This window comes from Antennarius striatus, chromosome 13 (assembly GCF_040054535.1).
Source record: "Antennarius striatus isolate MH-2024 chromosome 13, ASM4005453v1, whole genome shotgun sequence".
Classification (NCBI taxonomy): Eukaryota; Metazoa; Chordata; class Actinopteri; order Lophiiformes; family Antennariidae; genus Antennarius; species Antennarius striatus.
Window position 1 is genome coordinate 8,568,937 of NC_090788.1, and position 27,788 is coordinate 8,596,724.

Here is a 27,788-nt window from a genome sequence, read left to right on the forward strand (position 1 = left end):
TCCTGTTTTTCAGCTGACGTCACTGCGTCATCAGGGGCACGTACAAACGCTACGTTTCAGTGCTGTAGTAAAAATAAGAATCGCCATCCCTGCTATATAGTTGAGACTCGTGCTAATGATTTTTGTTACAAGGAATTCTTTTGTCTTTTATTTAATGGTTTTCTGATCAATATACCCAGGTCACAGTTTCAGTAACCTTTGTACTATGACTGCTTAGCTGGTGTGAATGTTTCAACCTGATCAGTCGGTGTGTCCCGCGGTAGCTCGCCGTGATCGTATAGTGGTTAGTACTCTGCGTTGTGGCCGCAGCAACCCCGGTTCGAATCCGGGTCACGGCAGGGAAAGAAATCTCTGACATGGAACGAGGGAAGCTTTTTGGGGGGGCGTAGTTCAGTCCACTCGCTCCACTGGGTCTCAAAGCGCTCTTTTTCTTCTTAACCTTTATTTAGCCGGGAAGTCCCACTGAGATTAAAAATCTCTTACAAGAGAAACCTGGTGGTGGCTGTCTAGTGGTGGCTACAGTATATCGAAAAGTGATACACTGTAAACACATGAACACATTTAGACACATGAAACAAATGAGCATTAAAAACACTAAGACAGCAAAATGTTAAAACAAAAAAGAAAACAGTATACAGTATATCTAGATATTTTCTGCGTTACATTAACATTAGAAATTACATTAACATTAGAAATTTGTTGTTTCTATACAATTTTCTTCTCCTTTAGGCTTTCCCCTTCAGGGATCACCACAGTGAATCAGAGCTCCATCTAACCCTGTCTTCTGCATCATCTTCTGTTACACCAACTACCTTCACGTCCTCTTTCACTACATCCATAAACCTCCTCTTTGGTCTTCCTCTAGGCGTCCTGCCTAGCAGTTCAAAATTCAGTATTCTTCTACCGATATATTCACTATTGTTACCAACTGGCTCAAGGCCGGCAACAAAAGAAAGGCCACACACACAGAGACAGCAGTTAAAAAATTATTTTATTAAACTCAAACAAATGAGCAAAAGTACTGTAAATAACCTATAGCATGTGTAAATAGGAAGGGTATCAGTCATGTTGGGAGTGTGTGGATGAGTGAAACATGGTGTAAAGTGGGTTGTAAGGTGAAACAAACCAAACAAAAGGGAAACAGGCTGATTAAGGCTGCAGCAGGCCCCAGCTGAGAGAGAGTCTGTGACCAAAAGGGGCGGTCCTTAATAACCTCTGCAGGCCCAACCCAGAATGGCGGGTACCAACAGGCACTCCCTCCCAGCTCCATCTACCAGCCAACTCCTAGTAATTGCAAGAGAGAGAGACCAGTGAGACACAGGCAAGCAGACTGAACAAGGTCGTGACACTATCTCTCCTCTGGACATGTCCAAACCATCTCAGTCTGGCCTCTCTGACTTTATCTCCAAAACCTCTAACATGTGCTGCCCCTCTAATGTACTATACCTGATCCTATCCATCCTGGTCACTCCCAAAGAGAACCTCAGCATCTTAATCTCTGCTACTTCCAGCTCTGTCTCCTGTCTTTTCCTCAGTGACACTGTCTCTAGCCAAACAACATCGCTGGTCCCACCACAGTTTTGTTGACCTTTCCTTTCATTTTAGCTGAAACTCTTCTGTCACACATCACACCTTACACTTTTCTCCACCCGTTTCATCCTGCTTGTGCTCTGAACTGTTGACCCTAAGTACTTAAAATCCTCCACTTTCTTGATCTCTTCTCCCTGTAACCTCAATCTTCCACTTCGGTCCCTCTCATTCACACACATGTACTCTGTCTTACTGCGGCTAACCTTCAGTCCTCTCCTTTCCAGGACAAACCTCCACCCCCTAGTTTCTCCTCCACCTGTTCCCTGCTCTCATTACAGACCACAATGTCATCTGCAAACATCACAGTTCATGGAGATTCCTGTCTAACCTCGTCTGTCAGCCTGTCCATCACCATAGCGAACAAGAAGGGGCTCAGAGCTGATCCCTGATGCAGTCCCACCTCCACCTTGAACTCCTCTGTCACACCTACAGCACACCTCACCACTGTCTTACAGTCCTCATACATGTCCTGCACCGCTCTAACACCGCTCTAACATGCAAATACGTCTTGTGATTTTTGCATTTCACGTGGCACTGTGTATTTTGAAAAACTCCTTTGAAGAATGGCATAAGTGGCACAAACTGTATAAAGTTATGTTACAAGCCTATGGCAAACTTTTTGGAGTTCAAAATCAATTTGATGAGCATGTTTTTGGTTTTTATGTGCAATAAAATACAATTTTTCTATATTCTGAATTTGACTGTGTGTGTCTGTTTTGCCCCAATATGTCAATATAGTAAGTTAGAGGGAAATAACATACCAAGCATGGGTATGTTAAATAAATTTTAATTTGTTATGTAGAGACAAATATCAAAGGTACCAAAAAACAGCCAAAATAGGTCAGGGGTCTAAGAGTTAAGTGACTAATAACATACAGGTATATTGACAGTTAAATCATTTTATCCTATGATTACAGTCATACAGATTCGTAAGTATGCAAGAATTTTTGATGATTAAAATATTTAGAGATTTTAGTTGAATTGCATAGTATTACTTTTATTTCTTTTAAATTAAATTGACTGTGTTTACACAGAATGGCTTTTGATGTATCCTTTTTTTCAGAATAAAAATGGATGCCTGGACATAAGGCTTGTATACCTAGCCCTTATTAACTGTTCGTTTTTATGACAACTTAATTAATCAGTTCATATTCCTTGTGAGATGATAACAAGAACAGTCAGTTTAGTGATCCTGCAGGATTAATGCTGCCCCATCCATCAGGGGCTGCAAAATTCGGACAAAATATATTTGGTTATATTCAATGTAAAGCTCTCTCAATTAACTTTCAACCAAAATGGAATAAAGGTGACATATTAAATGTGTCTCATGGTGAAATCTCTCCTTAACAAATATACAAAACACTTTCACAGTAGTTTTGAATGAGACATCCATCCATCTCCAACCGCTTATTCGCGGCCAGTCTCAGGAGGGATGCTCATAAAAGACCCCAAGATACCTAAACTCCTCCACTGGAGGCAAAGATTCTCCACCGACCCGAAGGGGGCACACCACCCTTTTTCGGTTGAGAACCATGGCCTAAAGGTTTAAAGGTGCTTATCTTCATCCCACTCGAGTCACACTCAGCTGCAAACCGTCCCAGTGCACGCTAAAGGTCCAGGTATGATGACGCCAACAGGTCAACATCGTCCGCAAAAAGCAGAGATGAAATCCTTTGGTCCCCAAACCGGACTCCCTCCAGATCCTGGCTGCACCAAGAAATTCTGTCCATAAAGATTATCAACAGAACCGGTAATAGAGGGCAGCCCTGTCAAAGACCAACATGCACCTGGAACATGTCTGACTTACTGTAGGCAATGCAAACCAAGCTCTGGTTTCGGTCATATGGAACCGGGAGGCCCTCAGCAAAGGGCCCCGAGCCCATACTCCCAAAGCCCTTCCCACAAGATACCACGAGGGACACGATTGAAGGCCTTCTCCAGATCGACAAAACACATGTGGACTGGTTGGGCAAACTCCCACGAATCCTCGAGCACCAAGTGAGGAGTGTAGAGTTGGTCCAGTGTTCCGCGACCAGGACGAAAACTGCATTGTTCCTCCTGAATCCGCAGTTCTACTATAGGTCAAATCCTCCTCTCCAGTACCCTGGAATACACTTTCCCCGGGTGGCTGAGGAGAGTGATCCCCCTATAGTTGAAACACATCTTCCGGTCCCCCTATTTGATAAGAGGGACCACCATACCTCTGCCATTCCAGAGGTACTTTCCCAACTGCCATACGATGTTTCAGAGACATATCAACCACGACAGTCACTGCATATCTGGAGACTTGAGGTACTCAGGGCAAATCTCATCCACCCCCGGTGCTTAGCCACCAAGGAGTTTGGTAACCACCTTGGTGACTTCAGCTTGGGTGATGAACGAGTCCACCTCTGAGACTGGAGTCCCTATGCTTCCTCTGTGTAAGACATGGTATCAGGATTGAGGAGATCCTCAAAGTATTTTTTTCACCTCTGAACATGTGGAAACCCCAGCCGGGCCTTTGTTAATCCCGTCAGACAGCCCAAAATGGACCAGAGAGAGAAGGGAAGGCAAGCAGACAAACATTATCATCCCATAAGTGGTGGAGGGTATCAGAGAAACTGAAATAGATCTTCAGGAAACATTGCTTAACAATGTGAGATCACCAGCACCTTGAGAGAGAGGCTTGTTCACAACAAGGACCAGACACGCAGACATAGTGATGTAGAATATCCAGCTCAGAGCAGTGAGAACTGCCCACACTTGTAAATCATGGAGACAAAACAACCACTTCACAACACACAAGATCAAACGCCTCAGGGCAGGACTTAGCAGGACATCTGCACCTGAATGACGGGGGTCGTTCATTAGATAACAATCTCCTCATCGTGACCAAGATAAGACATGATTTGAGAGAGAAGACATCTACGTCAAGCTTGAAAAGCTCTCCCTCAACAATGGAGGCCTTTGTCATTTCCTTGGGAGCTTGAACCTCATTTGCATGACTGTGGGGAGCAAATGACTCAACCATCATGAACGACCAGGCGACTCCAGCCTCCTGGGGGTCGGAGCACAAAGGTCAAACCTGTATGACTGGTTTTTAAGGACTCTATGTAATTAAGGACCTTGATAGCTCCCACTATCTTAATTATTCAGAATGCTCCACCAGTTTTTGAGAACTGAAGAGGCAATCAGAGACACAATGTCTTCAAGTTTTCCCTACAAGTCCATTTGACTTCATAAAAAAGAGAGACCTACTATAGGATTAGTATAATTACTCTTATTTAGTCACAAAGGATTTTAAGACAGTTAGGAGACAGAGCCGGAGGTAGCAGAGATGAAGATGCTGAGGTTCTCTCTGGGAGTGACCAGGAAGGATAGGATCAGGAATGAGTAAATCAGAGGGACAGCACATGTTAGAGGTTTTGGAGATAAAGTCAGAGAGGCCAGACTGAGATGGTTTGGACATGTCCAGAGGAGAGATAGTGAATATATTGGTATAAGGATGCTGAGTTTTGAACTGCCAGGCAGGAGGCCTAGAGGAAGACCAAAGAGGAGGTTTATGGATGTAATGAGGGAAGACATGAAGGTAGTTGGTGTGAGAGAAGAGGATTCAAAGGACAGGGCTAGATGGAGGAAATTGATTCGCTGTGGCGACCCCTGAAGGGAAAAGCCGAAAGGAAAAGAAGAAGAAGAGGCTTCATAGCTGCCCCATCCAAATCGCACTACAGTCACACCATAGTATATAGTACCATAGTATATACGCTATCACCATATAAAGACATAGACTATAGTTTGCCCCCCCTCCTGTGAAGGTGTGAGCAAGTTTCTATAAAACTATAGCACTCCGTTTTTTCCAGCTACTTCACATTACTCTTAACATCCCTGTCAGAAAAAACCAGCGCTGAAATCCTTTGTGTGAATATCTCATTTTAAGTCAAGCAAATAAATGTTCTAAGAGAATATTTCTGTCAGCGTGGTAATTTTTCGTAACATAATCTCCAGCATTGAAGTTCCAGGTCTGACTGAGTGATATAGACAGAAATTCAGAAATTTCAAGTTAAACATGAGAGGGTAAATAAAATGAGTGGAGAACACACACTCTGCAGTTGACTCTAACCTCCATGCTGCCATATAATCATTAACCAGAGACAAAAAGAAACCACCCTAATATATTCACAATTGTGCAAAGTACCCTCACACATTAATCACAAGGATTGTGGTATTTTTTTGTGTGATAAAGACTTTAGGTTTCTTTAGCACGGTAAATTATATAAAATTAGTTAGTATGTGGCGATAAATAGTCCAAGGATCTGAAGATTAAAGGACACCAATCAATTCAATACTCTGATACCAACATGCTTTCATGTAAATAAGTTCATTTAGACAACATGAAAGGTGTGTTTGGGTGTGGTACTGTAGACCTAAACCATTTTTGTTTTTCAATGAGAGACATTTGTCAGAGGGATATATACTGTATATAGAGGAATATATACTTATTTTTCTCTAATGATACTTGGACATTCAGTCCTTCAGTAGCTCGCCGTGATTGTATCGTGGTTAGTACTCTGCATTGTGGCTGCAGCAACCCTGGTTTGAATCCAGGTCACGGCAGGGATGAACCTCCCTTCCACAGCAAGAGGGAAGTTTTGGGGTGGCTTTTTTTTTCTTCTATTCAGAAACTCATGCTCTCACAGAATTTGAGGTACCAGTTTTGGTCTTGGTGAATCAACTGTCTTCTAAAGAAACCAGAGTTTGGGACACAACATATATCAGAAAACTGCCTCAATCGTGCTACTCCCCCCCCCCTTGTACAAACAAACAAACAAACAAACAAACAAACAAACAAACAAACAAACAAACAAACAAACAAACAATAAATAAATAAATAAATAAATAAATAAATAAATAAATGATTGGGTCATTTATAATTCAAAACTGTTTTATTGCTATGAAGTCTTTGGTCTCCTTTTATACTCTGAGGGTGTGTAGTGTCATCATTCCACTTCTGATTTTTTTCTTTTCGAACCTGAATCACAAAGTTGTTGAGCAAGATAGGGCAAGTTTATTTATACAGCTCCACTGAGACAAGGAAATCCAAAATACTCAACAGGGCCATAGAAATACATTATGAATGAAAGACGTCAAGACAACAAGAAAAAACAAAAACAAGTGGATAACAAGGGAGCAACAACAAAACAAAATAATAACAGCAACCAAATGAATTGTTACACACAAGTCACAGTAAAAAGTTTTATTTCAGTTTTAGCAGGTCAGTTTTTTCCTCCTACTGGGTTGTTTCTATTTGTTACAATCTTATCTATTTTATCCTCAAACAATATTTGCTTTCGCTGGATATTTTTAGGGTCAACAAGTTCTATTATGGCGACTGTCTTCATTTCCATTAGAAGAATAGGCAAAAAGCACATGGTTGAACAGATAAAGAATATTGTGAATTTATCATGATAGCATGCAACACTGGGACATTGTTTGGATTAGAAACAAGTGTTTTGACTTGTCAAGCTCGTCTCCACTCAAAAACATCCTGTTTACTGGCATTTTCTCAATGTCACAACGCTGAAGGGGAAAGTTTCCAGTGTTCATCCTAAAAATTAAACATCCAAGTACAAAGCCATCAGACATCACGGCTTGGCTAAAAACCAAATCCGATTAGAAAACCTCTATGTGTACAAATTACCCTTTAAGTTAAACAAGGTATTTTGGGAACAGTGGCAAAAGAATGTATAAATACAATTTTAACCAATGGATAACAATTTTGGGCTGCAAATTATTTTAACACAGTGTCTTCCTTTCATTGTAATATTTTTTTTTTAGGATGCAGCAGAGAAATGCATGACAAATTATATGATAAATACTTTAAAAAGGTTATGGATAAAGGAATCCTCACTGATGGTATTTACACCATAAGCCTTGTGAAAATATTTTATAATTAAATTGGTATTAAAAATCATCTTTATATGGTCACATAAAGTTTTGTATAGGCTTTGTAATGTGACACCACTACCACAGGGTGGCGCCAGTCAGTCATGCGCCGCACGTGTGAACGCTTGATTACTATAGTCACCAGTCCAGTTTATCAACCAAGAACCGATGTGGGAAAGCAGAAACCAAAGATTTGAGACTCGACGTGCTGTTCTAATCGACAGGTACGCAGGCTAACGAGTTCAGCGAGAAGTGACGCGCTTGGCTCCGCCCACCAGGTGTGGACGCAACTTGACTCATTTTTCGACGGCGGACTCGGTGAAAAGCCTGGTTGGGTGTTGAGCGACGTGTGGCCCCCTTCAATAAAAGTGCATGACGAGACTTTCACGGAGGATCTAACCCGCCAGAAGTGTGGCATCATTAATAAATGTCTTATCCCATGTGTCGGATATGGATTCTGCTTTTCCTGGGAGGATTCACGGTACCAGGTGAGTCTCAGCAGCTTCCTGGAAACAACAGGCGACGAGTGAAGTTAGAAACAGTCCTGAGAGCGCAGGCCGAACGGATTCCACAGCTGGGCACAGATAACAAAATGTGTGTGTGTGTTTTACCTGGACTAGACCTACCTGTAACACCAATCCTATGATTAGAGGGTGAAAAGTCTATAATCTACTAAAACGTGTAGTTTCAGGAAAAATGATCATCATAATAAACGTCAAACAGCGAGAAACTCAGCTTTGTTGCAGCGCTTTTAAGCTCCTAATGCTTAAAAGGTGGAGAACATTAAAAGTGGTATAGAAAATAAGTACATTTTATTATGGGAAAGGCAGAGCTGCATTAATAAAAACAGGACCAGAAATAAGATAAGATTGAGCACAAAAGGCATTCCACCTCTTGGAGTTAAAGTAAGAGCAGTTTACAAAAAAACACATGTATTCTAGTCAAAGACAACATTTTAAAAATAGAGAATGGTAAATTAAGGACAACTGAGTTTCAAGAATGTGTTTATTTCTTTTCAAGTACAGCCCTAAACATTTGTATAACCTTGCAGCAGTTTAACATTCAAATGGCTGCTGGTGTGAATTACAAAATAGTGTTCAATCTACGGTTTGCCTTGCTATTTTGGAGTAATGCAATATTATATAATCACATGGAGCCTTTTTCTATCATGTTTTTTGTCTTAACCACCTTTACATCATGGAATTGAAATGTGACAGAGATCATCAAAGAATAGAGGTATAAAAACCTCAATCAGTTATTTTTGTCCCAAAGCAAAAAAAGCCAGATGAACTTTTCAGGCCTCTGTTTAAAGCTGGTCAGCAATAAAAAAAACTATCTTCAATTTGCATATTTGTTGAAATAATTTGTTGTTAAAAAGGCAGAGCAGGCTATCATACGATATCATTTATTTTTTATTATTTATAATGAGACTCAAACCAGCTTTGTAAAGTTTTACTTGCCATGAGTTACTCATTCATTCACTTTCTGTAACTTGTTATGTTGTGTAGTCGTGGGGGGGGGGGGGGCAGTTGACTTCAGGTGGGAGTTGGTAAGTTCTCGCCTGTTCATTGTAGGGTCACATACAAAGACCAACAACCAGTCACACCCACTCCTGTAGTCAGTTTAGGACCCCCAGGGCTCCTCTGCCTCATGTTGCTGGTAGTGGGGGGAAGCCGGACAGACACGTGTGAGAACACACAGTCAAGTCCCAGGTCCCCAGTGGATATGAACTTGGAACTTGTGTGTTTGATTCACACAACCAGATGACCACTTTCACAGTTCAGCCTCTCTGTACCATTTGTGTCACTATGTGTTGATTCCTTGTGTTTTTTGTTGGCAGATATGCACCAACATTTAATTAGATTTTGGGTAAACTCACATTTTACCTTTGAGGTGAAATCTACCATTAAATGACTAAATTCAGGGAATGAATAATTGTGTATTGAAGTCATCAGTTGTCACCACTTCTAGACAATGTATTGTAACTTAAGGAAATTATTAAACAGTTATTCAACTTCACACACGTCCAAGTTCCTGGCATGTTTGTGCGTGTGTGTGTGTGTTTGTGTTTGTGTGTGTGTTGGAAAAAGCCCTCACTGAGGGGCACTGCAACTGTTTTATGAGGGAAATTACGCTACCAAAAAACTGAGACTTGAGAACAGGCGAGTCAATACTGTGAGTGTAAACCAGCCGTTGGTGTGGCTGAATGGTTGTAGACGACACTGAGCCTTCCCTTTGCTGGAATGATGAAACCACATGATTTAGATCTAAGGGGGCCAGTTGTAGTGGATCTGCTGTCTATGGATATCTGAATGTAGAGTAAGAGTTTATTGAATGTCCAGTCTAGATAAGATCTTAGTTTTTGATTTGTTACCTGAGTTTATATAGATAGATATAGATATTTACTGTACTTTATTAATGCCGGAGGAAATTGCACACATCCACTGCTCAAGCATTACATAATGAACAAACACTAGACAAACACCAGGAGAAAAAGAAACACGCCACAGGACATACCACAAGACATACACCACACTAACAGACACATGCAGCACCAACAGGACATACACTAAACTAAAACTAAAATATAAATAATTAGTAGTATGAAATTAAGTGAAATAACAAAAATGCAAAAAAATTTTTAATGCAAATTAAATTTTAAAAAAAGTAATGCAAATTATGCAAATTTAAGACTATGTGTTCACAGTCCTACTGAATAGTAATTCTGTTTCGTTTGATTTTCTCTCTGCAGTCAAATTTTTAGTTTTATTCCCTCTCTGGGATTATAAAACATTCTTGGCGTCTTCTTCACAGTCGTTCATTAGGAGGAATGTTTTAATCCAAAGTCCGTAGGTCTGCTCATCACTGCTGCATCGTGATCCACATTTAGTTCAGCTGAAGGACACATTAAAGTCCAGTAACTGGGATTTCAAGTGAAAGTTATGTTTGAATTACTAGTGTGATGAATCATTGAACACACTGAATAACTACAACTTAAAGTGACTTAACTTTTCATGCCATAAAATTTTTTTTTTTACCAACAATCATTAACCCATCGTAGGCATATCTGCCATTAGATTGTTTTGACTCTGCTCTTGCTCTTTTGATTGCTGCACTCTAGTGGAAAAGGAACTCTTACAACCTCAAGCAGTGGGCATAGAAAATGTAGTCGGCTTTTATAATCACAAGAAAGTGAGAAACAGTGGAAGAGATCTGTGTTAATGTACTTTTGACCATCAAAAAGAGAACTACGTCTGATGAAAAAATGGTTCTACTGTTATTTGAATGGTTTAATAAATTACCCTGAAACCCAGGGACGACAAAAGAGACACTGTCCTGTGAATGACTCAGGCAGTGGAGCTGTGGTTTGTTACTGTTGATGAATGTTCTGTCTGTCTTTTTTTTTAACACAGGGGTTCATTATGTCAGAGGTATAACTATTTACGCTCCGAAAGAGGTGGAAGCAGTCAACGGGACGGATGTGAGACTGAAGTGCACCTTCTCCTCCAGTCACCCGGTATCGCTGAAGTCAGTCGCGGTGTCCTGGAACTTCCGTCCTCTCAATTCAGGACAGGAGGAATCGGTGTGTAGGAACCTTCATGAGAACGCTTTCAATGTCCCTTTAACTTTGAAAACACTTCTATGATTTTTTGTGGGAACTTAAAAATGTCAAGCGGCAAGAAATCAGGGCTAGTCTGCTTGCTGTGTATAATTCATTAAGTGACAGATTTTCCCTGGACTCTTGCTGCTGCTTTGGAATTTAGTGTTCCCCCACCAGCCAAATCCACTTTTAACCCGTGGTCTTGAAAGATGTCAACATCAAAATAATAAAAACATCTCATGAATGCATGAGATTAATATTTTATCTCTTTGGGGCTTTTACATGAATATCCTGCATCTTGAAGTTCACAGAGTAACATCAGTGTTTTTGGGAGTTATAAACTAAGCTGTGTTTCTTTGTGTGTATTTGTTTCAGGTGTTTTACTACCACGAGGCGCCGTACCCTCCACAGGTAGGCCGTTTTAAGGGCCACGCCGTTTGGTCAGGAGATATTTTTAAAGGAGACGCCTCCATCACCCTGCAAGGCGTTCCCCCGACCTTTAATGGCACCTACATCTGTCAGGTGCGCAACCGTCCAGATGTGCACGGTAGCAATGGAGAAACAGTCCTCAAAGTCGTCGACAAAGGTCAGACCAACTTTAAGGAAGATGAGAAATTCACATTTCTGTTATAGCAACAATAAAGGAGCATGTATCTTCCCGTTACTTTTTAGTCCTTACCATCAGGATTTGAAAGATTGTGAAAGATTGTGCTTTTCCACAGGAAGGCCATTACCTACCCTTTAAAAGGGTTCAGTGAAGGACGATGTGTTTAATCACAGAGATGCTAGAACTTTTTTTTTTTTGTTCTAATATGTTTTTTTTTCCATAAAAGGCAACATTTTACTTTCACCAAACATTGTCTCTGATTTGTTTTGTTTTTTCCCAGCTGCTATTTCTGAGATAGGCATCCTGGCAGTGGCAGTCGGGGCCGCCTGTGGTATCATCCTGGTTCTCCTTGCTATCTTTGTGGTCGTGAGGTATTGCATGAGAAGGAACAAGGACACCGATCTTGAGTTGCAGTCGCGGGAGAAAGAGTGGAAGGATCCGACCATGTGGTGAGGGCCAGAGAGCTGGAGCGCCTCTTCTTCTTGGGACTGGTGTCGAGGTTGAGTGGGTCCGCTCTGCTGGAAAAGACGAATAAACGCCGAGGGTGGAAAGGCATCTTTTCTTCCATGTTTGCTCCTCCAACATGAACCTCTCATATATTCTAGTAGTTAGACTTCAGTAGCTGCTTCTATGCGTCCTAATTGTTGCAAATTTTTGTGTTTTTTTTTTTTTTTAACCAAAAGCTGCTTGTGATTGTAATTACAAAATGAATTAAAATAATATAAACAGTAGGAGATGTAAATATGGAGGGTTCTTCTTGATTAGCGCCGCTATTCAGCTTTCAGTTCACAGCAGCAGTGCTGTCTGCTTCAGTCTTGTTGTACTACTTCTCTATTGATTTGTCTTTCATCCTATAACTATGGGATCACCAATCAATCATGAATTGTCCTTTTCCTGAGTCATTATTATGTCCAGAAAAAGCGTTTCCTACACAACACTGCTGCCATGAATTGAACCCTATTCTCGCTGTTTTCTGCTACAGAGGTTCTATATTTTAAAGCTACTGCAGATAAAAGGAGACTTCTGGGTTTCGCTTCACCGTGTGCATGTATTTAATTTGTAAATATTGAACGAGAATTGTAGTAAGTTCCAGAATTTTAAGCAAAGAAAACCCATAAACGGGTTAACCAATAGGTGGATAAAAAGAGTGCATGACTTTCTCAGAGGGAAGCAGTGTATTCATTCCTTGTGATTATTTTTGCTGGGTTTGTTTCAAGCTGGGAATTCTGGGTGCTGTATTGCTTTAAATTTGTACCACTTTAATTTTGTCGGCGGACACTGGATCATGTAAACCAGAGTGGGCTTCTTGTTTATTTGCAACACTTTCCAAGTGGCCAGATATCCATAAGTAGCCTGTCTCGTTGTTTACATGTGCGATTGCTTGGCGGATCGCGTCAGTTCACCTGGAGAGGCGGCACATCTGTACGTTGCAGCAAAGGTGATAGAAGTAGATAGTTCAGATGGCGAGGAGTCTGAAGAAAGCAGCGGAGATGATGAGGAAGAAGAGGAAGGTGAAGAGGAGGAGGACGATGATGATGATGACGATGATGATGACGACGATGATGACGATGATGACTAAATGGATGCAACTAAGTGATTAGAACTGTATATTTATAGCATTCACTGTTTTCTATACAATAACATGTTTATATGACATGAAATCTATCTTACATTTTCTGTGCATTATTGTCACTATGTCACATTAATCGAATAAATAAAATGCTCTCCTGTATAACATTTTAAGCTCAAGGTAGACGTGTAGAGAAAGCATCAAAATAAGCAGAACCAGTGGTATCTAATCTATCTCTAAAAAGATATTAGTGTGTATATAGAAGTACATTCTTCCTTAGTGTGATGCCTTAATTACTCACAATACAACTCAATCTGACTGTTCAGTCTGACATTCTCTCATGTCATGCACATAGTGTCTGATGTCACTCAAGCAGAGAGGAGTAGGCGAAGGAAGACCTGCAGGTCCTTATATTATTTCTGATTCTGGTCATTTTCAATGTTGTGTCTACTGCTGACTCGTTTATGTCACTTGAGATATTTTGTCAGACATTCTTCAAGCTACCAATTTTTATTTTATTTCATTTTTTACATATACAGCAGTTCTTGATTTCTCTTTTCGATGGATGTAATTGCTGCATTGTATTGTTTTTTTATGTTTAGTGGTCTGGATTTCCATAAATCTGCTGCAGGGAATCTCACCTAGTATTTTGATGATTTGTTTTTATTTTGAATGTAAAATATAGATTTTTAAAGAGAAGAGCCACTTTAATTTGGCTCATTGCTCCCTATACCAGTGTGGTCAATTTTTAACTGTTTTATGGTGAATCTTTGTTCACTGCCACAAATTAAGCAGCTTTCATTGAATATTTTTCAGAAATTCAACCACAGAAAGCAAATGTTTACTTCTTTGGACACATGTGATTTTGTACCTTTGATTCTGTATAAAATGTAAAATAAAGAGAACTTTACAGTTTTTTTTGTATCTGACATTTTATCTACGAAGCAACTCCTGTCTGAAATGATTAAGTAGTACAAAATGTATTTGATAGAATTGTCCTCTGTGTGTCATCCCATGGATGGCTGATTGAAATACCGTTTGTCAGCCACTCCTGCATGTGTCATACAAGAGAATGGATCACATTTACTGACTAAACAAAGCAAAGCTAATGTTACCCAATTCTGATCCAAAATGAAAAAGTCATTTGGCATTGAATCAACTTTTTTCAAGATTTTCTTAGTTTTTAATTAATGTCAGTGTCTTCGAATCAGTTAATTGGAAACAAACCGAAAGTACCTGAATACACCTTTCTGTAATTACTCCCAAGTTGTTACATAATGACAATATTATTTGCATTTCTATTAAATAATTGAAGTTGAATGTGTACTGGAGTTTCCAAAAAGGCCTGTGCAAAATATCGCCCCCTGGTGGTATCAGGTGGTGCATTTTTCATTATTCTTCAACTGTTCTCTTTTCCAATGACTTTAAACACAGTCTGTGTTTTCATATCCATTAAACACATTCTGTGTATTTGTGAACACATCTGAAGATGTACACATGTATGTGGTCTTGCAGTGCATTTATTGAGTCTGGCAAGAGAGAGATCCATTTATGGATCAATGTGATCAGTGACATTAAAAAAAAATACATTTTCAAAATATAGAGTATAACAAGATGATTTCAGGACTTCCTAAAGTAAATCAACTGGCTTTTCAAGGAAAGGATCAGTTGGACAAATTAACGACCCTAATGACCTGTAACCAATGCAATGTTGTGGGTCATGGTCAATTAAATTCTTGTAATGTAGTTCCCATTCTTACAGTATTCTTACAACCATAATCAAAATAAGAGTCTTCTTTTTTTTACTGAGTGGTCGATGTCAAGACATCCACATCCTCCTATGACTTGCTGGTCGACCACCAATGACAGACTCAGACACCCACACAGGGCTGCGTCTGATTTATCTTGTATGGAACGTAGGATCAAACTATCATGAGGCAAAGGTCAGAGCAAGAGGTCACAGTCGTCTGAAACAGTTATCTGTCCATAACCAGATCAGGTTCCCAGGATTAGGGAGTCATATCCTCCTGCTCCATGTGGGATTCCTCTTTGTGCTTTATTAATTTCCCTCTTGAGGTTTGCACTGTCTGGAGGGAGTTTGTTGAAATGTCCCCTCAGATTTATCATGTGAACCTTTGCAGTGGAGAACACAGGTTTGTAATCACTGAACAAAATAATCCAACTACCTGACAACATAAAGGCTTCCTAATAGCTTGTATGCACTATAAGTATGGTTTTGAAGGCTTTGAATTAATTGTTGTTCTCAATGTATGAGATGTGTCCTTTTCTCTCTATTGGAGTAACACACATACTGAGGCATGAAGCACATATTACACCTAAAAAATTGATCATTGTGGGGAAAATGGGGCATTATAAATATCTGTATAGTGCGTCCCTTGTGGTAGTGTTTATGAAAGACTGTCCTGTACGGGTCTGCAGCAGCAGCCTGTCTTTCTGCAGCAGTTTTTTTTCCATCCCCCTTATTGCAGCTCTGGATGAGTTCCCACCACTGCTGCATTGACAGTGAGGAGGTTGGAGTAGAACGCAATCTGGTCACACTGAAATAGAGCTCCAGTCTCTGCATCATGCCACACCTGAGACCTCCCTCATTATGGAACTCTGATCCATACAAGTTGGTAAATTTATGGTGATTTGTTTTTTGTCCCTGTAGGTTTAAGTTTAATCAAATGCATAATGGATTAACTTTATTTTGGTCCTCATCCTGTGATATAGAGTACTGGATTTTAATTTGGATATGCTTCACTGTTTGCAGTCTGGTCTTTCACCATCTCACTCTATTGAGTGTAGTTCATTCTAGGCTATTATTGAACTTGACATTTTCTACATGATAAACACAACACATAAAATAGCTTTTATAAACTCTTCAGCTTCAAAATGTATTCGTGTGAAGTCTGCACATGAAACAACCTGCAAAATCAATAACTTTTCATCGTTGACCTAGCTCAAGTTTCTCCTGTCCACAAAAATATTCTGTGTCTACACAACAGAAAGGAGCTGCCTAGATGGGGACTTGTTTAAATTCCACATTAATTTTAGTTACCACTTTTTAAAACAAGTCACCACTCTGCTCCAGAGAATACTGTAATGCTGTTTTTAAATTTAAATTTCTGTGTGAACTGTTCCTTTATGTGCTTTCATTCTACTGTATCTAGTACTGTATTGCAATTTTCTTATTCAACTAAATTAATCAGTTTCAAATATTCTTTGGTCTTTAGTGGTAAATAAATTTCACTTCTATGTACAAAAAAGAACAAGCAAGTTACCTTCCCCTTTACCTTCATCTTCTAATGGTTCATTAATGTAAGTAATTATTAATATTTGGAGCTGGATTAGCATACAGTCTTCAGTGTATGAATATCAGAAAATCTAAACTTGACCGGTCACATCTGTAAACTGATCCTCATCTTTCATGACCAGTGGTAAATGGTGCAGACGTGTCATTGATCAGCTGACTGATGCTTTGTCAAATTATGAGGAATGAGCTGTCCTGTTGTGTAAAACAACACATTTTGTCTTATATCACAATGCTCTTGCATTAGCATCATATTCATTGCATGCTGATTAACTTACGCTATAGGACTGTTTGACCTTCTATTGAGTAGGTCATATGTGCACAAGTCACCAGTGACTGGATATTGATTGTCCTGAGACAGAGGAATATGAGAAGCAGCCTGCCTCTCAGGGAAAGCAAAGTCATATAGGAATTAAAAAATAACAACATTTTAAAGTTAAAGTTTGTTTGTGCCATAGAGATTAACCACTGTAGTGGTTTCGACTCATTTGTGTACTTGAGGCATAATGAGCTATGAAACCTTAAAGGCGATGTCATCAGCGACTATTCCAGAATGGAGCGTTTTGATGTGGGTCTGTGAGTCCGGCCTGGCCCTGGGGCTGCATTAAATAGACTCCACCTCAACCTGCACTGCAGAACTTTTCTCTTCACAAGCTCTCTGACAGAAGTGCCTGGGTCTGCATGCACATCCCTCGTCAGGAGAACGGGAGGTGGACGTCAGGAAGAAAGGAGGGGAGCACAGAGGGGAGAAGTGAATGGAGTGATGTAGGAGAGATAGAGAATCAGAGGTGTATGGGGGCAGGTGAGGGAGGGGAGACAGAGCGATGAAAAGGGGAGAGAGAGAAGGAGGTGGCATGCAGCCAGCTGAGAGGATGGGGAAAAGTTGTGAGGCATCCAGAAGGATGGGCAGAGAGAAGAGTCCGTTTCATTAGGACTCTGCTGAAGAGGAATGAAAGCAGCACCTTTTCTTCCATTTGTCTCTGCGCATCTTTGCATATCTCTCTTTTCATCAACTCCGTTCCTCTGTAACATTCTCTCATCCTGGCTGATGCTGCAATGTGGCTGTCTCTGCAGTGAAAGTGCTGGCAGGTGGATTCTCCTTGAGTGAACCCTGACGGTGCAGAGTGCACATCAGCCTCTCCACCGCCGACTCGTCCGACCTGACTCAGCTGTCCTGGCAGCCTGCTTGCCTCTGAGGGAGCACCAGCTGCAGGGGGCAGGTAGGCATGACAGATGCTAAACTGTCCTCAGCATCTTTTGTCCTTCAATTTACCTACCGATTTTCTAACAAGATGCAACTTTTTACTGTACACACTTTTATATCAACTAAACTTTAAAATTTTTGTTGCTTAACTTTAATTCTCTGTCACCTTCTCCTACTCTGTCCTCTGTCTGTCGATTCTCCTGCAGGAGAGCTGTAGGGGGGCTGTCCAGCAGACTAGCCACTCCAGGGACCGCTATAACACTGTGACGTACATTATTTGGTTTCGAGACAACAGATTCCTCATTTAGTCCAGTATAGCAGAGAGGCTAAAGGATATCCTGGATCCTGCAGCAGAATTTTTTTGGAGCATATCTGGCTGCCATGGAGGACCGGGAGGTCGGGGTCGAACCCACAAGACGGGGCCTTCAATGCTCAGCCGTTGGCCTGATACTCTGTGTGATGCTTGGTAATTTCTATCTCTCAGTATTTGTTATATTGCTTTGTTTGCTATGCAATCACCGCAGCTCATGTGTGTTCTCCTCATGCCTCTCCTTTGAATGCTTGATGTATATCATGATCCTGCTATGATCCTGTGTGACCTTCATCTGCTCCTCCTACACAGGTGTTGGAAGTGTATTCATTGTGCCTGCACACTAGTTTTCAAGACTGATTTCACGTCTATGACTGCTTTTTTCTGAAGTTTCCTTGATTTCTCTAATGAGCTAAATATACAGCTGGTTCTCTCCTCAAACAAAGAAAAGGAAAGAAATACACTGTGTGTGTTTTTATCGAAAAAATATTGGTTGTTTTGCATGCAGCCTTTGAATGATGGAGAAAAATACCCTCTGCAGCATCAGAGTAGCCTCGTCTCAAGAATTTCTCAACGAATCCCTCTACTATAGCTTTAGAAAGATAGACACCCAGATTTGATATTTACTTCTCAAGTCTCCTTGTGTGTTGTTGTGGTGTGTGGGGTTCAGGGTATCCTATGCGAGAATGCGACACTGTATTCTTTCAAACTGAGACTCCAGATCTGACTTTTTCCATCGTGTTTCCGTAACCTTGTGGAAAAAATGCACAGAGAAAGCATCTTCCTTCCTTCAGAGCTAAATTTCAAAGGTAGTTGACGGAACCTTATCGTTGTACAACAAATATCTGTGTGATAACAGTGAACTTACGTTGACGACCTGTCAGTCTAATACCCTTACAGCGCTGTTCTTACATTCATCACCCATTTTAAGTACTTGGGATGGTCTAAAAACACTTATGTATGTGACGGTAAATCTTTGGAGCAACAGTAACTCAAACATTCCCAGTAAAATAAACCAGTCAATTTATTCATCTCCATAAATGTTAAGTATTCATAATTCTGTCTCTCACGTTTACATTAAATGTGAACTAAATTGAAATTGCCAGGTAAATTTTGAGAACAAAGATAGATATATCATGCCTGCAGCTGCGATCCTTATTTAGACTGAAACAGAAACATGTTGGCTTCCTATAGACTGCAGGTGGCCAAGAAGAGAGAATGATGCTGCAGCAGTTTTCAGAGCATCTTACCATCAACAGTACATTGTGGATAAACGATCATGTTGTGCATTTTCTGCTGATAGCTGCATTATAAAGGTACTTAATTGTACATTACACTTACTGCGCAGTGCACGGGACAGTTTGCATAAACATTTATTCATTCATTCATTTTCCTAATCGCTTCATCCGCTGGCGCTGGTCGCAGGGAGCTGGAGCGTATCTCACCTGTCTTGGGGCGTGAGGCGGCGTAAACACCCAGTGTGACGCCAGTGCATCGCGGAGCCACACAGAGACATAGCACACACACACACACACACACACATACTCACTCACTCCTACGGGCAATTTATGTTGATGCAAAATCAGCCTCAAAGTAATGTTGTGGTATCATATCTGCATTGCTATTTCCAAAATAGGAGAACATTTCCAGTTCTCTGCACCACTGAGTAAAAATTATTCTTATACTTAAAGTGTTGAAATCAAAGTTTTGATACCTCAAGAAAATCTAGTTATATATTGGCTGATATTATTTCATGCCGCACAAGCACCTGTGTCTAATTCTCCTTCCTTATCTGTGGTTTCTCACTGACCATTTCCCCTTCAAGAAATTTAACTGCTCCATTTCCATTCGTGATTAAAAATGTCCATTCTACTTGCTTGGTTGGGATTGATTGGGTTTTGGTTTTGGAATTGTGCTTCTGTTTCTGTTTATTTCCTGGTCCTTTGCCTCAAAGCCATCAATTCTGTGAAGTCATCCTGCTGACCTCTTGTCATTACGTACCTCATTTGTTGGCATTTTGAATGATTAGAATTTTCTGTTAAATATCAAGGTCTGTATTGTCCTCCTGAATCCAGCAGTTAGTCTGCAGTTTTAAGTTATTCGGATAATGTGCATAATTTCTGTTGTAAGGACAATATACATTTGTGTGAAACTATTGTTCTAAAGTCGACACATATAGGTTAGAAAGTGGAGCACTGTTCTAATTTTATCTGAAGTATGAAAACCTTGTTTTAAAACAAAACTTAAATTGTGAATCTCAGTGAGGGATTCAGGGAAGAGTCAACGGGAAGGTAGCTGATGTAAGAGAGAGTGGAATTTAATGTTATTGAAACTGGAACACAAGCAAGTCAAGGTTCTTTGAGAACAACAGAGATTATAGACTCCATCCAAATCTTCATGTTTTGTCCTTAAGCTCTTCAGAGCAGCTTCTGTATCTGTGGCTGTGAAATCTAGATAATACTATGGACACAGACTGGTAGAAGCTGGAAAGAGAGGGTGAAAGAAAGAAAAATATTTAGTGCCAGATGCTTTTGTACTCTTGTCACTGTTTTGCAAGCTCACTGTTCTGCATTGGACCAGCTGAGGAAAGGTTGGATTTATTGCGAGATAACAGGCGTGAGACTCGAACAAATCCCTAACATTCCCACATACAGTACACCTCCCTTCCTCCTCCAGTGTGTGAAGCTGTATTTACTGTCCTGATCAATGCTATTCCTATTTACCGCAGAGGTGCTGGTCAGCATTTGCCCTTGAATATGTTGTGAGGAAACGGTAACGCAATATGCTCGAAAAAAAATAATGATAACATATGTGATCATAGGGGTCACGTTCAGAGTCCTCTGTATGTTATGTTTGGTCTCAGTGATCTCTGCTCCATGCCAGATCTGAACAGTGACTCAGGAGGATATAGTTCACAGCACACACACTGAATGTAAGCATTCAGCACAAGCTCCCCAGTGAAAGCTCACATACAGTGTAGTCTGTCCTGGACCTGCTGGAAATATATCCCATCACTTTTTTTTTTTTACATGTGACCTTGACACTGATTACAGAACACAGCTCCTAAGTGGGAGGAGGGAATAAACCTTCTAAGTCTATAAGAAAATAGGAGAAAAGAAAAGGCAATCACAAAAAAAAATAGTATGCGCTGGTTTTCTATGTACTTCGATTGGAAGCTTTCGAATCTGCAGCATGGTGATGATGAGGTCTGTTGTACACCGTCAAACATTTCTCAAGGGAATCGGCAGCTTTCGTCCACTTATTATAGCAGTGTCACAGTAAAGACTTTCCTGTGCCATGCTACTGCGGTTTTGATTAATGAAGTGACAGTCATAGACATATTACGTATAAATGTCCACTTAAAATCTCAAAAATTAACATGAGTGGATAACATAATCCAGGATTTGTGGGCATTACATTATGGTTATTTACATTTAACTCCAGTAAGTGTGGTACTGTTTGTTAAGAAATAATATTGGAAGATTGAATATTTAGATGATTTCATGAAATTATTAATGTACATCATTTTAGTCTGGATTGAGAAGGTGTTTCTGGTGCTTTGCCATAGATGAAATATGCAAAACAAAACTAACTTGGGGATGTAATAACTAGCAACAGCAGTGATTGATTATCTGTTCCAGTAATTACATAGCTGATGCACTATCCTCCATGTCAACAATCATACTGATGTACTGAAGAATTCAATGCTAACATTAGCTTACAGACTTCCCATTAGGGGTCGCCACAGCGTGTCATCATTTTCCATGTCAGCCTGTGATCTGCATCCTCTTCTCTAACACCACCTGCCCTAATGTCTTCCCTCACAATGTCCATCCACCTTCTCTTTGGTCTTCCTCTTGCTTGGTAGCTCCATCCCAGTGACATGCGGTGAGGTTCATAGCTGGTGAGGCACCAACGTCATCATGATCACGTGATCAGATTTACAAAAATATGAACCTACAGTGTAGCTTATTCACCATTTAATTAGCAACAGTGAGTTGGTTATGTTAGTCTCATAGCATAATTATTTACACATACAATCTGTAACACACAAATAAGCATATTTGATTAAAAAAACGTAATGTTGTTACCTACCTCTAAATAAGTCAGGTTTACTTGTAAATTAAGTCCGTGCGCCGCTCCCTCTGAACAAACGCGAACGTTTTTAGCGCGATCTGGCTTTGAATGTGAGTGGTCGACCGCTCATGTTTGATGAAGCTTCTTTGCAAATTCTTTAGGTTACAGTATCCAGTCTCAGTTCAGGTATTGTCACAAGTTGAGAAAAGTAGGAAGGAAAAGCAGAAAAGGCGGTTTCTTGTTGGACATCCAAACAGCCAGTCTTTACGCGTGTACCACTGCGTCAGAAAAGAGCGCGTCTGCTGTCCTCTAGTCTAAAGCAAACCCTGTAGTTTTGGCATCGGTTTTCCTTAACTTATTAACTCCTGCTTTGACTGAAAGTCCAGTTTAGAAATTTTTTTGAGTTTGGATATGTAATCCTCTATTTGAATAGGTGAGCGGGGGGGGGGGGGATTGCTGCACTTGACATACAATGTAGATCATAGCCTGCATTCACTTATTCTTCAGATGAGGAGTCCCAAGACGAATCCCTGGGATCACCAGCGCCCCCTATCCATGAGGCCAGGTATTTTTGTGCCTCACTGCGTGCCTTTTCACAGCGGTTTCAGGACTGCTCAACTGAAGAAAGACGTAACGCACATGCAGCTGTTGACACAAAAACACTGTACATTATATACATTAGCTGAATTATAGAAATTTAGTTCATAGAGCAAACGTGTTTGAACATTTTAATAACGACATAGAGAGAGATAGCATTACGGTCTCACTGTATAGCTACCAGCAAAGCTATCTGAGCTATTGTGTAATCCATGGTGAGGCTCGGCTGGCTGGTGCCTCACCGCAGGCCTCTGCTCCGTATTTCAGCGGTAAATGTGAAAATTCAGCGATTTTGAGTAAAAATAACCTAAAATTGGTGACGTTAAACGGAAAATAAGTTTATAATACACATCGCTGTATAAATATTAGCATTTAATTTGTTTATTTCATTTTCCAGGCAGGGGAGGCCGTGCCTCCACTGACTGCACGTCACTCTCTTTGGTCTTCCTCTTGCTTTGTAGCTCCATCCTCAACACACTTTTTCTAACATACTCATATTCTCTCCTCTGCACGTGTCCAAACATTCAAATTCTGCTCTCTAACTTTATTTCCAAAACATCTCACCTTGGCTGTTTTCTCTGAACTCATTTCTGATCCTGTCCAACCAACCTGTCCAACTCCGAGAGAGAAGCTCAACATCTTCATTTCTGCCACCTCAAGCTCAGCTTCCTGTCTTCTATTCAGCAGCACCGTGTCTGTAATCCGTACGTCATGGCTGGCTTCACCCATGTCTCATTAATATGTTTATTCTCTCCTCTTCCATTTTGAAATACAGCACGGTCCTTCCTTTCATTTGTAAAGCTGATTTTGATCACATTCCCTCTTCTTCATCAGGTGCGTGGTCCGCTCAGGCCCTTGAGATGTCTGTAGGGAAGATCCCCTTCCTCGAGGCGGTGAACGGCAGCACAGTCATGTTACCTTGCACGTATATCAGCTGTATTGGCATCAAGAACCTTTACTTCAGCTGGCAGTTTAATGATAATGGCACCATGCAGACGGTAAGAGTTTTCCATTTCAGAGAAATATTCACATTCAGCTTTGGTAACTTATAAGTGGTTGCTTTAGATGATTCACTGACTGTTGGCCATTTCAGGTGTGTGAGTCGGTCATACCATCAGCAGACGTGTTGGTAGAAGATGTGAGCATATACCGAGAACGGGTCGAATTTGTGGGGAAAAACAACGGCGGCACCAACATCTCCATCTTGCTGTGGAACATCACATTTGAGGACGGAGGCTATTACACTTGTTTTGGACGCAACCCCAAAGAAAAGGGCAAGAACCACAGCGCCGTCTTCCACCTCATTGTGGTGGACGAGGGTGAGTCGTCAAGGTCAGACAGGAAGGGGTCAGATTTATGTTTCATTTTTCATGGGACTGACATCTCCAGGTGATTCCAGCATTCTATTACTTCTTTAACAGTAAATGCCAGAAAGAATTTTTAGTGCGGAGCCTTCCGATTATTTTACCTGCTCAATGGTTTCATACTACTTGCCGCAAAAGGAGCCCAGCCATGTAGAAAACAGTCACATGTGGCTTAACATCCTCATTTATTAATGAATTGCTTAACTGTATGATCATCCATCTCCTGCAGGCCACAGACATGGGGCAACAGATTGGTTGCGTACTTTCTGCCTCCATATTATGAGTACTATACTCAAAATGAACTACAAAACAATGGAACCATTGAATTTATCATGAATCATCACCATTGCTTTTATCTTGTTGTAAATGTGATGAAGGTGTGAAGTTTGTTATATTAACATGCCCCCCCCCAAAAAAATTAAAAACATTGATAGACAAACAGACAAATAAATAAATAAATCTTTCATTTCTGCAGTGAGAGTGGTGGACAACACGTTGGCCACCATCATTGCCGCAGCTGTGGGCGTGGCCATCGCACTGATAATGGGCTTCATGCTGCTCAAGAACTTTACTCTGTTTGTTCTTTCCAAGCTTGAGGAGAAAAAGTGAGTTTTCCTTATTTACCTCCTTTTTTGTTTTGTTTTTACCTCAGATGCTGTGAACATTGGAGGAAATTTGAAAATTAAAGTATTTCTCAGAGCTGCTGACTGTGTACATTTCTAATTTTGCCTTCCTGTTCCACTCATCCCACTACAGTAAGGAGTGCCTTGTAACTTCATCAGGGATCGACAACACAGACAACGGCGTCTCAGGATCCAAAGCTGACTCAAAAGCAACACCAAAAAAGAAATGAGAAAAAGCATCTACAAATGTTCTCATATTTATGTATCTCACCATATGCTTGTAAATGCATATGTATTTGCACACATTCAAGAGTTTATTTATCTATTTATTTTGATCTGAAAACTTTGCCCGGCTGTGGCCTTTGAAGGAGAATCTAAAGATATGCACATGAAGCTACTCCATAGGCTCTGAACAGTAACTTTGCAGATGATATAACTGGGGACAGTTGAGCCCTGGGAGTTACTTAGGATGAAATTATTATATGCTAAATATGTGTTCAACAGAAATATAAATGCAAAACCATTTTTCCTGACTTAGAGCAAAAGATCTATCTTTCTACGCGCACACCAAAGGTTTATTGCCCTCCAGTTTACTTCACAAATTTGTCCAAATCTGTGTTAGTGAGCGTTTCCCCTGGAGAATCCATCCACCTGACAGGTGTAGCAGGCCAAGATGATGATTGGATAACATGATTATTGCACAGGTGTGTTGAGATGACCACGCTAAAAGGCTTCTAAAAATTGTGCTCTTTTAAACTACATAATACAGTACCATTGATGTTGCGTGTTTTGAGAAAGTGTGCCATTGGGATGCTGACTGCAGGATTGTCCACCGGAGCAGCTACCTGTTCACTGAATGTTCATTTTTCTCTGCCATGAACTATCATGAACACATCATCTCCCACAATTTGGCAATGCAATCAACAGAACTCACAAGCACAGGCCACGTGTTACCACACTGACATTGGCAGCAGCAAACCACTGATCCACAGGATTTCACACAAACCAACTGCGATCTACCCATTATAGTTAAAACTGGGATTCCTCTCTGAAGACAGTTTTATCCCCAATACTCCACACGTTGTTGAAGATGAACATGATGAACAACTTCAGCAGCATGTAGATTATTGGGGAAGAGTTGTCTTCACAGAGGAAGCCCAGGTTTGACTGTAATGGGTAGATAGCAGATAGCCTGTGTGAAACCATGTGGGTCAGTGGTTCACTGGTACTAATGGTGGAGGGGAAACAAGTCGCCCGTGGATGTGAGTTCAGGTGGATGTATTACCAAATTGATAATTTGTTGAGAATAGTTCATGGTAGAGAAGTGATCATTCAGTTAACAGGTTGCAGCTCTGGCAGACAGTTATACAGTTTATACACTTCCTTAGAACAACTTATTCTGTATCATGTTGTGTAATAAAGCTACACATTTGACCTTTCTAGGCCTTTTAGTTTGACCATCCCACCATACACCGGCGCAATAATCATGATGTTTAATCATCTTGACATACTACACCCATCAGGCAGATGGATTCTTTAGATCCATGGAAAAAACTCACATAAGAGGATTTATAGAAATTTGTGAGCAAAATTTGAGGGCAATAAAACTTTGCTGTGTACAGACAAGGTCTGTAAAGTATATTAGTTCAAGAAAAATGGGAAAAACAGTTTCATTAATAATTTTTTGAGAATATGAATATACATACTGTATATATGAATACACACTCACACACACACACGCACGCACACACACACACACGCACACACACACACACACACACACACACACACACACACACACACACACACACACACACACACACACACACACACACACACACACACACACACACACACACACACACATTATCCCTTGCAACAGACGGGAAAAAAACACAACAAATTAAAAGAAAGTTGTTGTTTTTACCTATTTATTTCCAGCCAGTCTGCTCCGTATTATTTCTCCATCACATAATATCGTTATGATGGAGAGCTTATACAGCTAATCACTCCCACAGGAAAAGTCAGATGTAGCTGATTCAGTTACTGAACAAATAATGTCAAATTAACCTCTTTTTCATGATTGTCCTCTGATCCTTCAATATGTCAGTTGTATATCATTTGCACAGAGGTTGGACTGTGTAATGCATGTTGGAATTATGGCAAATTAAGAATTATCTGTGGCCACAGCCAGGACAGACAAAAATCAGAAGATAAAACAAATGTATTTGGGTTTTTTTTATGTTTGATACACAGAATATTTCCTTATAGCAACAGCCAGGATGAATCCTTTAACTAACACCCTCACAATAGCCCTTCTGATATGCTCAACTACATAATTTAATTGTTTTATTTTCAATCAATGGATGACACATATAGTTTTCAAATTTATCTGTTCCTGCACTTAAAAAAAACATACCCAAGAGTATAATATTTATTCAAATATCAAGAATTTAAAGTGTTGATTTGATTACTGCTAACACAAATTATGTCGCCATACTTTAGATTTCAGCCAAAGTCCACATCCTGTACCTTCTCAGCTTGATATTAAACTAAATTAAATTAAAATAAAGGTGCCTGTTAGAGCTCTACACTCTTTTGCAGTGAGGATTACCGCATTTTGCAAAAAAGGAAATGAAACTCAGTAAATATTAATAGTAGAAAAAGCTTCTGAACTAAAAAGATTAATGTGCTGAAACAAAACCCCCACCCTAATGCATTTTAAGCATGAGCAACATAGAGGCAGAGTTTCCTTACAATGATAGAAAACAGAAACACATTGTCAAAAAACATGAGCTCTGCATCAGATCTGCATCAAATCTGAGCTCAAGTGAACATCCCATTGTATGCCATGCTAATTTCATCATGCTAATGTAAGCACTAATTGCTATTGCAGTCATAGATATGGCGCCCTTGGGTCTGACTTTGGAGAAACGGTTCATTTTTCCTTACCAAACACTTCTAAATATTCATCATGTCAACATTTCACTCAATCTCTTTCTGCAGCAGG

General features: G+C 40.3%; 2 protein-coding genes and 1 non-coding gene across 3 annotated transcripts; all 3 read left to right on the forward strand.

The window, feature by feature from the left end:
- Positions 1 to 266: 266 nt before the first annotated feature.
- Positions 267 to 338, forward strand: trnah-gug (transfer RNA histidin (anticodon GUG)). Its single transcript has one exon. It is a non-coding gene; the product is annotated as a tRNA-His (tRNA).
- Positions 339 to 7,763: 7,425 nt separating this feature from the next.
- Positions 7,764 to 14,205, forward strand: mpzl2b (myelin protein zero-like 2b). Its single transcript, XM_068331255.1, has 5 exons — positions 7,764 to 8,000; positions 10,926 to 11,095; positions 11,489 to 11,699; positions 12,001 to 12,169; positions 13,119 to 14,205. Exons 1-5 carry the CDS (start codon positions 7,940 to 7,942, stop codon positions 13,297 to 13,299), a joined length of 792 nt encoding a protein of 263 aa, XP_068187356.1. The 5' UTR covers positions 7,764 to 7,939; the 3' UTR covers positions 13,300 to 14,205.
- A 3,983-nt stretch (positions 14,206 to 18,188) lies between these two features.
- On the forward strand, positions 18,189 to 25,008 carry scn4bb (sodium channel, voltage-gated, type IV, beta b). The gene is made up of 5 exons (XM_068331685.1): positions 18,189 to 18,273; positions 23,626 to 23,789; positions 23,885 to 24,110; positions 24,631 to 24,760; positions 24,912 to 25,008. Exons 1-5 carry the CDS (start codon positions 18,189 to 18,191, stop codon positions 25,006 to 25,008), a joined length of 702 nt encoding a protein of 233 aa, XP_068187786.1.
- Positions 25,009 to 27,788: the final 2,780 nt, after the last annotated feature.

Bases quoted from the DNA above. Each gene is read 5' to 3' on its own strand.
- mpzl2b (XM_068331255.1), top strand. From the start codon at position 7,940: ATGTCTTATCCCATGTGTCGGATATGGATTCTGCTTTTCCTGGGAGGA. The intron at 11,700-12,000 runs GTCAGACCAACT...GTTTTTTCCCAG, and splicing joins CCTCAAAGTCGTCGACAAAG to CTGCTATTTCTGAGATAGGC. The intron at 12,170-13,118 runs GTGAGGGCCAGA...GGATCGCGTCAG, and splicing joins TGGAAGGATCCGACCATGTG to TTCACCTGGAGAGGCGGCAC.
- scn4bb (XM_068331685.1), top strand. From the start codon at position 18,189: ATGGAGGACCGGGAGGTCGGGGTCGAACCCACAAGACGGGGCCTTCAA. The intron at 23,790-23,884 runs GTAAGAGTTTTC...TGGCCATTTCAG, and splicing joins ATAATGGCACCATGCAGACG to GTGTGTGAGTCGGTCATACC. The intron at 24,111-24,630 runs GTGAGTCGTCAA...TCATTTCTGCAG, and splicing joins CCTCATTGTGGTGGACGAGG to TGAGAGTGGTGGACAACACG.